Source organism: Cynoglossus semilaevis, chromosome 16 (assembly GCF_000523025.1).
Source record: "Cynoglossus semilaevis isolate Cse_v1.0 chromosome 16, Cse_v1.0, whole genome shotgun sequence".
Classification (NCBI taxonomy): domain Eukaryota; kingdom Metazoa; phylum Chordata; class Actinopteri; order Pleuronectiformes; family Cynoglossidae; genus Cynoglossus; species Cynoglossus semilaevis.
Genome location: NC_024322.1, coordinates 9,221,509 through 9,233,896, shown reverse-complemented (window position 1 = coordinate 9,233,896; position 12,388 = coordinate 9,221,509). Strand labels below are relative to the sequence as shown.

Sequence of the window (12,388 nt, the reverse complement as noted above, 5' to 3'; positions counted from 1 at the left end):
CCCAACACTGGAAGTTCAGGCCACCAGTGTTTCTCTGAAGTATCCAAGACAACATCATCTCACACCTCCAGGGTAAATGCTGTATGGAGAATTTTCTCTTCGCAGAAACAGTGTGTGATATAAATATGGGCTGAAGTCTGGCGAGTCTGCTCTTTATTTTTCACATCAACTGTTGGAAATGGATCTAATTTTTCTCTCTGGTCGCTGGCTCTAAGTTCTCCAAACTTCCAAAGCATGACTTTCTGGGGATTAAATGTTAGAGCTAATGTCAGACAAGATCCTATTGTTTTCTTCTTTCTTCTTCCTGCAAAAAAGCATCTCAGTTTATTGCTAAGTAGTATCCTTACTGCATGGAATGAAGTAAAAAAACAACAAAAAAACAACACAAACAAAAAACAAAAACAAAAACATTAAATCAGGTTAATAATTTAAAAACAAAAATCACATTTATTTCCATTAAGTAAAAATTTTGGCTCATCAGTTGTGTATCTTTATACAGTACATTTACACATTCAGACTCAATCTCTGTTGTGACAATATCCCTTCTGCTTCTCTGATCAGTTTCTCTTCTCGTGAAACCATCAACACTAAAATGTCAACCAATCAATTGTTCACTCACTTCATATGTTTGGTCTTTCAATTCTCAATTTGGGTTTTGAAACTAGTTTTACCTAAAAATTTGCCAGTTAAATAATTATATATCCTACTGTTTTTTTTCAAACTATGTGATTAAATGTTTACTGATTAATTTGAGTTAAATAGACAATAAATCACCCACAAAAAAACTTGGCTTCTTTTTGATCAAATGGTCTCCAACACATAGTTTAACTTTGAAACCATTGAAACCTTGTACGACATCACGTCACATGACCTTTTTTTTTTACTGCGCGACCCTGCTTCTGTCTGCATTTCCTTCAAATCCACGTTTTCCCCAAGACCGAGTGTCCAGATACAAAACTTCTACCGTGAAGAGCCGTCCCTGACAGCTCCCGAGAAATCATTTAAAGATGTCTATTTTCATCTCGTGTGGATAATGTGTGAAGAACTGTGTGAGGTCGTTGTGTTTGCCAGCGCGGTTGAAATGATTCTGAGATGCAGATGTAGGTTGCCGACTTCTTGACGACAGGTGGAAATGCAGCAGACGAAATAGAATGTACCGCGAGCCTTTGGGCTGAGATGGAGTCTGTTAAAGAATGTGGTATGGAAAGATCAGTGTCGAAGGCAACTGCGCCGCTAAAGAAAACGTACCAGTATTGTTGTGCACATAATTGAGATGGGTTAAGTTGCTAGGACTTGACGTGGCAGTAAAACATTTTTTTCTGAAGAATGGACAGAATTGCAGCAAATGTCCTTTGATGGGAGACGTGGATAAGACCTTAGGAGAGATTTTAGGATCTGACTTTTGGCATCTGTCCGGGGGAATGTATTAACTCGAGTAGATGACGAAACAAGAAAAAGAAAAATGTCATCGTAATAAATTTTTCATGTGCGTATACTGCAATTTTAATCACTGTGGAGATCAGAGCTGCAGCTGAAAAGAATTAATTGGAGTATTTTGGAAGAATTTTAAGATGCCTTTTTCGTAATCATGCTGCCAGACTACGATAATCTGTCACTTAAATTAGAATGAAGCAGATTAAAAGAAACAGAGAAATGTAATGCCTGAAATTTGCCAATTTTGTCCGAAGATAAACAGTGATTGTAACTGTAGATAAAGAGGATTCTTTAGACTTTTGTTACTGTTGAGTTTGCTGTGAGAACCTGACATCCATAGAACAATAATTTTACATCTAAGAACCTGACATCCATAGAACAATAATTAGTATAATAAGACGTAAAAAGTCACATCTTTCGAATGCATCACTTTAGTTTTTATGAGTCCTAACTTTTTTTTTCATTATTGTTTTTTTTAAACTAAACAGTTGATTAATGTTGGTTGGTGGAAGTTATAGATAAAAGTTTGGAAGTTATAGATAAATGTAATCACCGAGATAAATATATTATTTTCTGCTACATGGGAGAAACCGACATGATGTAAATGTTGGATTTTTTTTTAATCTATTTGAAGAAAGCCTATCCGCAGATTAATGTCCTCCTGCTTTTGACAAAACCCACCACTGGTTGGTGTTTGTCCTCCAACATCAGAGAGCCATGACAAGAGAACCCCAGCATCAAACTTCATCAACATGAAGTAAAGTTTCATGGTGGAAGCACATTATGATGCAATCTTCCAAGGTCCAGCATTGTTTGTCAGCGCCTGACAGTATAGGCCGCTGCGGTCCAAGGCATTGGATATGACCGCCAGTTTTGAGCAGCTGTCAGCCTCGACATGACACTTCATATTTAGGAGATGTTTGAGGAAACTGCTGAATAGGAACTCTTAGTGTAAGGCATAATCCAAAAAACCAAAGCGGTTCCACAAATAGTCTGGGGTTGAGTGAGAATGAGTGCTTACTGCTCCAGAAGCTGCTGAGTGTGGGCTGCCACCGTTCATTTTCTCCTTTTTTCCACCAGAGACAGAACAAAAGCAGAGTTTCCTTCTGCTGCGCTTCCGAACTGGGTCGGGGAGGTGACGAGGTCAGACCACACAGGCAACATCTCATTCTCAAATGGCGTCTGTTTGACAGGTGGTTGCCGCCTCTCTGCCGTCTTCAGCCAGATAGGTCTGATTCATCGTCACAGCCCAGAGGAGTGGGCGGGATGATAGGGTCCATTCACCTGTGGTGCAGAGGATAAGAAAAGGAGACAGGGTTTAAACAAACATCGTGCATTTCTATGGTGAAGCTGGTGTAGGTAGTGATGAGTAGGTGTAACAGTGACATGAGAAAAGAAAGAACACTTTATCACATGTTTTTTTTTTTTCTTGCTTTAGTCTAGATCTATTTTCAATTATTTTGAACTGCACAGTTGCATTTATACACAACAGCAACTTTTGACATGTTGCTCATTTACTAGTTACGTACAGGAGGAAATAAACACTGAATGTCCCCATTAAAAAAAGAAGACTATGGTGCAAGTAGGCAGGACAGACTTTTTTTATAAACCTCAAAATGCTCTCATTTGATGAGAAACAAAGAAAAAAAAAAGTTTTTCGCCATCTGACCAAAATGACATGCAAAATTTGGATTTGCAAAAAAAAAATCTGAAATTTCTTTTTCTGCAAAACATTTCTCATAATGCTCTTATTTGATGAGAAACATGCAGAAAAGATGAAAATTTGAACATTTCTTTCCAAAAATTTACTGTACAACACAAAATAAGAATTTTCCCTAAAAAATTCTGAAATTAATTAATGTGTAAGAAAACTCTGCTAACTACTGATGGGTGATACCGGAATTTTAGTGGAATTGATCACACGCATTTTGTCTTAGCAAATACCTGACCAACAGTGTAGAAATTGAATTGCAGGCAACTTAAATTTATGCCAATGCTTTTAAAATTATGCCTGATAACTTTCATTATATGTGACCATTTTTAAAATATATGATTACTTTAAACTTTTATTGTTGTGAATGGGGTTGGAGAAAAGTGCAATCTAAAAAAAATCATGTCTTGGAGAATTAAAACGATAGTTATCAAATAATTTTCCTTTCGCCGTCTGCGTACAACAACAACGTTGTGGTAATAAAAGGCTGCCAATTCATAACCACTGCTGTTTCTGGTTTAAGATCTCACTATAGTTTCAGGATCACACTTCTTCAGTGACCATGAACAATACTGTCAGCAGATTAGTTAAAAAATTAGGAAGCCAGAGAGGCTGGATGTGCGCTCTTTGAAGTGATGGATGAGTTTTAATATGAGACAGTGACACTGACGCCGAAGCAACGTCAGCCATGAAAGATCTCCTGTTAACAACTGGCATTCATTACAGTAGATAAAGAGTAGCGGGACTTAGCAGAACCTAAATCTGCTGCAGATTAACAGTTGTAACAGTTGATACAAGCTGAGGCAACTGGAGAAAATTATCCTAATAGTACTAAAAGAACTTATTTGAAATCTGCTTTTTTAAAAATCAAATAGTTGTGGGTGTACGAGCCTTTGAACCCGGCTGACCCTGGATTTGTCCTGTTGTGTAAATACTCCCCTGAAACTTCAATGGGAACATAGATGTGCTGACTCAGAGTCAGGTGTTAAATCTCTCACACTGTTTATCACTGTTGAATGTGATGTATTATGTCACAGACACTGCGTTTGACTACACCCAACCTTTTTTGTACCAAGAACCAGTTGGCCGGTATGAGCTGTTAATACGGCCTTTTTTGTACCAAGAACCGGTTGGCCGGTATGAGCTGTTAATACGAACCGGTAATACCACGCCATCGTTAAAATATCATTCAATTTTCAAAAGTCTGAATGACCTGTTGTTTTGAAACATTATTATTTAATCTTTAATGAAAACAGTAAAGGGATATGACTGGATTCTTTTGGAATGAAGTAAATTAGTTAAACTGAAGTACATTTTTTCACTGTGCACCACTGAGTTGAATTAAGCTAAGCTAAGCTAAAGCCAGAATCAGGACCATTCTAACTAAAGATCAACATGGAGACAAGATTACTGTCAATTATGAATCTGATACTTATGATTTGCATCGGTCTAAAATTGGTAAAAATTTCAGAATGGAACATGGAAAACAGGACTCCAGGCCAGGGAAACTATCCCCTCTGCACCAGCTGCACCAGCATGCTGGAGGAAAAGGAATCATATTGAACTGATAACGGTATTGGAAAACTCCAAGTTGCAGAATTGATCGGACATGAAAAAGTTGTACCGAGCCAAACCTGCTGTTAATTATCTCGTTATTTTTATATGGTAAAGTATATTGTAAGCACTTGAACTAAGAGAAATGTTGGCTCAAATTACCTCCTAAAATCTCAACTGGGATGAAAACCGCCATACATCCAAATATTTTATTTTCCTCCCCTGCTCTGTCTGTTTTTGTTTAGCGTCAGATTTATTTAGTTCTAATCAAAACCACTGACGCAAATGACAAACGATTTCCTTAAATATCAAAGAGAAACCAGCCGTGGGCAGGACCGTCCTGGACAAGGTCAGATTAATTATAACGACATTGCAGGACTCCCTGATTTATAGGTGTCTTTTATTTGCAATCAAACTGACTCAATAAACAAGTCATTAGCTGATTGGACTATTCTCTGGTTTGTGTCACCCAGGCCGATATCTATGTGTTCGGCGTCGGTAAGTGAGGATGCAAAGAGCTCAGAAGAGGCCAGGAAGCAGATGTGAAGCTGTGCAGTCAAAGAGGTAAAAAACGTGAGGCTTGGATTTGTTGCCATCTGCGAGCAAGGAATTCAAAACTGCGCTATTGACACACGCATTCTGATAACAAAGGGAGTTTGTTTACCAGCAGGTTTTAGATCGCTTCTTATACTAACCATTTACAATTTTGTCTTAAGGCACAAAGACAAGATGTCAGTTTGAATTGTCTTTTTCTAATTCTCTATTCACTCAATGCAGCATTTCGACCGGGGATAGAACAACAGACACTGCAGCTTTTGTCAATTTGTTACTCAGAACACACCTTAATAACAATGTGTAAAGTTCATTTTGTAGAAATTAGAAAAAAAAAAAAAAAAACACATTTAAAATATGCAAATTTGCACAGATGAAACTGTTTACTTGGCAACAGGATGTTTTTTTCCATCCCTAAAATGAATCCCAAAAGGGTGAAACTGGTTATATTTTAAGCCCCGGAACCAAACACACTTTTCTCTTTACCTACGTCACATTTTTGTGGCATCTGTTTTTTTTTCCTGGAGCGTGTACGGCCAAAAAAATACAAATGTGGATTCATTTCACTTGTCAGGTTTATCAAATTATAAGAAAAAAAAACACAAGCAGGATTTTTATGAATTGTGAAGGTCATGAAGTTTAACTTTAATTTCCTGTCACTATATGAAAATTAATAATGTTAGGGCAATGGCAAATACCAAACGGAAAGTTCAGCAGAGAAGGTAAATTGATTTTTATCCCCGTCTATTTCCATCCGTATGCCTGTGTGTGTGTGATGTGTGATGGTCCTCACCCGTATGTCGTACTCTAACACAAAAGGCGGAATGTCGATCTCTTCCGGTTTGATGCAGGTAAAGAGCTGCTGCAGGCTGTCCAGGTAGCGGACTTTGTCCTTAATCCCTGACACACTGAAGGTGGTGAAAAACCACGTGGAGAACTGATGGGAGTAGAGACCAGTTATTATAATGAACACAACGTAATTGCAAACATCACTTAGCATCATATAGCATTATGTGATTTAGCATCAGCCAGTCCATTGGCTGATGCTAAATCTATATTTTGTTTTTTCCAAATAAATATTCTTTAAATTGAATGCTACTACCAGAGACTTTAACAGACAGTGTTTTTCAACCTTAGGGTCGGGACCCCGTGTGGGGTCGCCTGAAATGTTATAGTAGTGATTGTAACCCTTACTCACTGAAGTACTTAAAAATAATAATAATAATAATAATAAAAAACCCAATGTACACTGTTACTGGATTACATACTAGGACTTTTAACTGTGTTGACATTTTTTTTTTTTTTCATGTAAAAAAAAATCAAGGCCAATAAAGTAACCATATTTGGTTCCCTGGCCGCCTGTGGTGAAACAGATCTTTGCTGATGCGCTGGGAGAAGGTCACATGATTTTTATGATGATTTTTAAACCCATGACACGGAGCATGAGCATAATATATACAATGTGCGGAAATGACACCAAATGGGAACTTTCCCCAAAAAGACTTAAACAGTTGTATCCTATCATTTTCATGGCTATATATTAGGTTCAAATTAAATGCAGCATATAAAAATATCTGAGTTGGCGCATCTTGATTGATGCTCTTACCTTAGATCTAAATGTTGGATGTACAAAGTGGAAAGCCTTGAGATTCTTTTTGTACCTGCAATTCACAAAATGGTGTATTTATGTAAATACAGACACATACTTGAAACCATGTGTCAATAAAGGTAAGTCTTTGGTTTAAAAAAAAAACGGTGTAGTTTTGCTGTTTCAGCAAGCCTCCGATCCAGTAACAAAATTCAGTGAAGTGTTGTCTCGCAGCTAGAGAAGGCGGCCTGCGAAGTGCTAAAAATTCATTACAAAAATAATTTGTCAAAAAGGGCATTGTTACGATTTTGCGCCTTCCTGATGTTTAAAATCCAAGAAGCTGCATTTTCCTTTGAAAGGCTTGAGGCGTGACAGGCTGATTTGACTCATCGCTGAATTTACCGAAATCCATGGGCCTAATGAGAGGAAATAAAGCATGAATAAACGTCTCCAGACCCGACCGTAAGATGAGAAACTGTGATTTATCAAAATGGATTTGCCACACAGGCACAAACAAAAACAACACACCATTCCTTCATTCCTACACTTAGGCAGCAAACCAAGTCCTGCACGTGCAGGGTCTGGCCGCCGCTTTAGGCCAGAGCAGTTCCCAATAAATACTCTTTGTAGTGAATGGCCATCATCTGCAGATGGAGGTGGTTTCAAGTTCACAGTTTTAGTCATAAACAGCTAAAACTTTATCAGATAGATAATGATGGAGTCATCATAGACCTCATATATGATAAATTAAAGAGATAATCACCAAGTCTCATAATCAAATCCTATTTTAAAGCCTCATTTGCCCTTAGATAAATGTATATACTTTCAAGTGAAAACAACCCACAACCTGCAGAATTATATACATATATATGTCATGACATATTTCCCTCAATCCTACTACATCTGGTTAAACTCCAAGACTGAGATGAATGTGTTGAGGGCGTCCGTTATTTTGGGAAACAAATCAGATAAAATTTTTATCAAATGCATTTGTGTTTTTTCACCACAGCACCTCAGGCTTAAAATACCATCTCAACTCCACAAGCACGTGTTTGTCTGGGCCTTAACTTCAGGGCAGATCTATGGCGTGCGTCAGACCAGCCTGACCAAGTCTAACGCTGACAAGATGGCTGCCCCAAATGTCACTGTGAGAAACTGTTAATATTAATGAGGAAAACTTCAGCTTCACAGAAGTTTCTAAAGAAACTCTCAAAACATTTTCTACCGTCAAAATGCAATCATGACTAGATGATGACTAGAACCCATTAAGTCAATCCGAGTCACAGTTTTTTTTATAATTCCTTCATCTGCCATAGTCACAAATAAAAACAGATGCGGAACAGATGCCTCCTTTTCTTAATCATGATTGACAACAAATATAATTACTCTTGTTTGTTATTAATCCACAGCTACAGTGACTTATCAGCTTTAATTTTTAAAGTATTTAATACTCCTGTTTATGTCTACACGGCTACCAGAATAGTTTCCTGTTTTTTTGTTTGTTTGTTTTATTTTTAACCAACTAGTTTTGATAAAATCTCTATTGTCTGTTTCTGATTCTCAGGAGGCTCTTAGACATCTGAGTTACCAGCAGGATATCGTAAAAACGAACCACTCAGGGATTTCCTCCTGACCTTTGATAGCTATATCCAAAAATAACCCAAAAAACCCTATTCAGTTAAATGTGAAGCCAAAGCCCTCTCTGAAGGAAACTCATGTTAGTCACTTCTCCATGACCTCATTCCCTAAGCTCTTCATCAAAGGTGATAATGGGCATCAACTTATAAACCAAGAGCACTGGCTTTGAAATGAATAACAAAACAGTCTGACCGAGAGAAGGCAAAAGGTGGTAAATTATTCAACCTGAAATTCGTACGAATTAAATGTTTATGTAGGGTAGACTCCCTTTTAATCAACAAGGAGACATCTATTTTCCAACAGAAATTTGGAATCTTAAGATGTCGACCACTTCATCATCACCAGCCAACAGCCCCGACTGGAGGTCACAGTCTAGTAAAGCAATATAACCAGAAGAAAAGCTGATTCATCCCGAGCCCAACTATAAACCAGATCAACCCGTGATTCCCCCCCAGTAAGTTTTCCACTGCGCTGTTTTGAAGATCATACTCAACGACCGTCTCAGACCCCCAACTGAGTTGAAACACCAAGTCGTCAACAAATCTGATGAAACCTGAGTCAAGATCACAAAGCAGCCACTCGACCATATCAGCTGTAGCAAAAAAAAAAAATCTCACCGATGAACTCTTGGCCGATAAATTTTTGGCAAATCAGTCACAACAGCTCACCAGATTTGCCACAGTTCTCATTGTCAAAGCCTCAGACACAGACATGAAGTCCTGTGGTTTGGTTAAAAATAGGTGCCATGTGTTGTGGTACTCAACAGTATGGGCAGCTAACGCAGAAACTTAGTATTGTACTTGACGTAATATCTCAGAGTGAAATCAAGACTACAATATACCATGACGTTGGACTTCGGTCCTGGTCCAATATTGGACTCAGAGGGGACAAACATAATAATCAACCTCACAAAAATCATCTGTGTTTTGGAGAGAGCAATCCATCTCTCCACTTAGCCAGACGGTTTTGGAAAGTTTTTTTTTTGTGTGTTCATGTTTGGCTCAAGTGTTCTGGTGGTTTGACTGGAGCCAAAATGCATCTGCATGCAATCAATAGTGCAATGGTTGGACATGCAACAGATGCCAGGCCTGGGTTAGTGGTTCCACTGCCTGCATAGGTCTATGCCTTTGGAGCCAAAGGAGCAGTACTGGTTTAAGAAATGAAACGTAGAAAAAAAAATTAACAATTTGTCACACATTTCAACGAAGGACTTGAGGTTCCAATAGACACTCTGGGTGTTGAATCACATTCACAGAAGCACTCGAGAAAGAAAGATTTGACACTTGGGAGGATGAGATGTCACATCATTATAAAGATTATAAGAATCTTTTGACCTATGTTTTAATCACTCATAGATAGGCAAATCCATTTTAAATAGCATTTATAAAGTGATGCCTCAAGATCAGGGCAATTTCATTACAGCAAAGGGCCAAAAACCAGGACCAAGATCAACTGTTCACAGAGAACAACAATAAACAATAAACATATGAAAATGTCTTGTAAATATAGACCAGGCCTAAACGGAAACACCAGAGTTCTGTAAAATAAAATAAATAAATAAATAAATAAAATAAAATAAAATAAAAATCTGGCAGGAGCAAATGTTTTATGTGTACCTGATGTGTGGCTTTGCCCAGAGAGAGAGATTACTCATCATTTCCCTTTCTGCTGCTTTTCCTGACATTTTATTTTCAAATATAAGCAACTTGCTGTACTGACTCATCATGTTTTTTTAAAAAAAAATAGCTGTAAACACAGCAGTTACACGAAATGAATGAACGCAAGATTGACATTTTATTTTCAAATATAAGCAACCTGCTGTACTGACTCATCATGTTTTAAAAAAAAAACTAGCGGTTACACGAAATGAATGAACGCAAGACTTAATGGTTTTTTGGATTAGGACTTCCTTGAAATATAGCAAACATTGCTATAATGCTAAAAATGTTACCAAACAAACAAACAAACAAAAAAGCACAAGGCATTTTTCAGTTTTTGTTTTTTAAATATATCTAATAATTTATTATTATAAGACTCTAGTGCAGGACTTCACTGGTTTTAAATGTGTTATATAGTCTTTGTGGTCAACCACCTTCACTTCCTGCCTTTGTTTACTAAATTATCACGTAGGAAGGACTTGTAGGTTGTATAATTACATTTAAAACAAATACATATACAGCAACATCATTCTGTTAACGCCAAAAAACCCTCAGTTTTCTCTGTACTCTTCTATTCAAATGCCTTTGCAGGCAGCCAAAGCGCGACTGCAACGTCCAAGTCAAAAAAAAAGAAAGAAAAACTGTACAAACACTGCACATAAACTTTATGTTTTAAAATTAGACGTTAGACGCTAACTGAGGGCAGTCTCACCAATGTGACGTCTCATAATGGGACGAAATGAGCCAAAGCCGAACACTGCAGCGAGTTACTGTGAATGTGTGGAACTCAAAATACTGAAATAACATTGGTGATTGAAGGTCATTAGCATTTCTGCCCCAGAAAATGAAACTGGGACGACTGAGAAAAGTGAAGTACAGTAGTCTGAGTTATTGTTTATGACTGAATGAGGACTCTTTGTTCCAACATTGGAGGCGGCTGAATGGCAGCGCTTCCAGTCCTAATTAGATGTGACTTTTTGCATCTGGTATTTTAATGTTGTACCGTTTTAATCCATCACTGTGTGATTAAAATACACTGTAACACAGCACATGAACACAATTACCATGATTATCACAGTGAACGCCAAAAAAACTAACTGTCATTTAAACAGATCAGCTAAAAGTCTTATGATAGAGACGTAATGAAACCAACTGGATGACAAATCAGTAATAAATAGAAAAATCACACTGCCTGGAGTTTCCCAACTGAGGCGGGAAGTTCATTTGGTTGTGGTTTACTAAAAGCTTGCCTCTGAACCTGAACTAAAACCCACACCGAGTTTCGATTCAGGTTTTCAAGTGTTAAATACTCTGTAAGTTGTGCCTTAAAACAGCAACATGTAGGTTGTTTGGGTGAATATGTTCTGTGGAACCAAAATGACCAACTCCTTCCAAAGCCCACAAACCTGCAGATTAAGGCTTATGTTCAGTGAAGACTAATGTTAACATTTTGACTAATTAAGGCCCCGACCAGCCAACCCAAAAACAGGAGAGGAAGCTCACACTCACAAACAGACGCTAACATGTCGTTAGCTCGGCAGAACTTTACAGTGAGCCAAGAAACATCCAAGCTAGCTATTTGTAACAAGCCATTTGTTAATCAAGCCAAACATGTCTAGTTGGAGGAGACTAACAACAGGACAACAAATGTTTGTTTTTTTCCACATTCATTGGAGTTTCGAGTCATGTCATGCTACGTTAGCAGCCACCTGGGGGCTAACCCAGAAGCAGCAGTTAGTTTTGAAACTGACATTTGGACGAGTGACTGATGTTCACCACTCATGTGGATAAACAGAAAACACAGACCTATTGTAAGAGATTTTACTAGTCATATAGTTAGTTTCACGGGAACCCATTTATAAAACCCGGCCTATCAGTCACCTAGCACTTTACTGAAGATAGAACCCGTGACTAAGTGCAGTTTGTGGGAGACAATCCATAACTTATTTTTATATGAATACAATTTCGAGCTGAATACTGTGATTAAAATGGCAAAAATCAGTTGTAGCAAGTCAAAACCCAGAGTCGGCCAACAAAATTGCTAAATAATCTCTAAATAATAATCTTCAAATTCTTTTCTGGGCTGAGGGAAAGTTGGCAATAATTCCTGCAGTCAACTGACCACTGCAGAACCACATAATGAACCAAAAACACCATACACTCACAATCGTTACTGGAATCAATTAATTTAGCACGTTAGCACAGTGGGTGGTTATTGGAGATAAAAAAACTCTAATTTTCTGTTTTTTTTAA

At 37.7% G+C, this 12,388-nt stretch overlaps 1 protein-coding gene across 1 annotated transcript in view; it reads right to left on the bottom strand.

Moving 5' to 3' along the window:
- Positions 1-691: 691 nt before the first annotated feature.
- The window catches only part of gdap2 (ganglioside induced differentiation associated protein 2), a 26,910-nt gene continuing 15,213 nt past the window's right edge, over positions 692-12,388 (bottom strand). Inside the window, exons 12-15 of the mRNA XM_008328511.2 lie at positions 6,858-6,912; positions 6,045-6,188; positions 1,799-2,718; positions 692-1,761 (exon numbers count right to left, since the gene is read on the bottom strand). Of these exons, the coding sequence (XP_008326733.1) occupies positions 2,677-2,718; positions 6,045-6,188; positions 6,858-6,912 (241 nt within the window). The 3' untranslated portion in view covers positions 692-1,761; positions 1,799-2,676. The remainder of the gene's footprint in view (positions 1,762-1,798; positions 2,719-6,044; positions 6,189-6,857; positions 6,913-12,388) is intronic.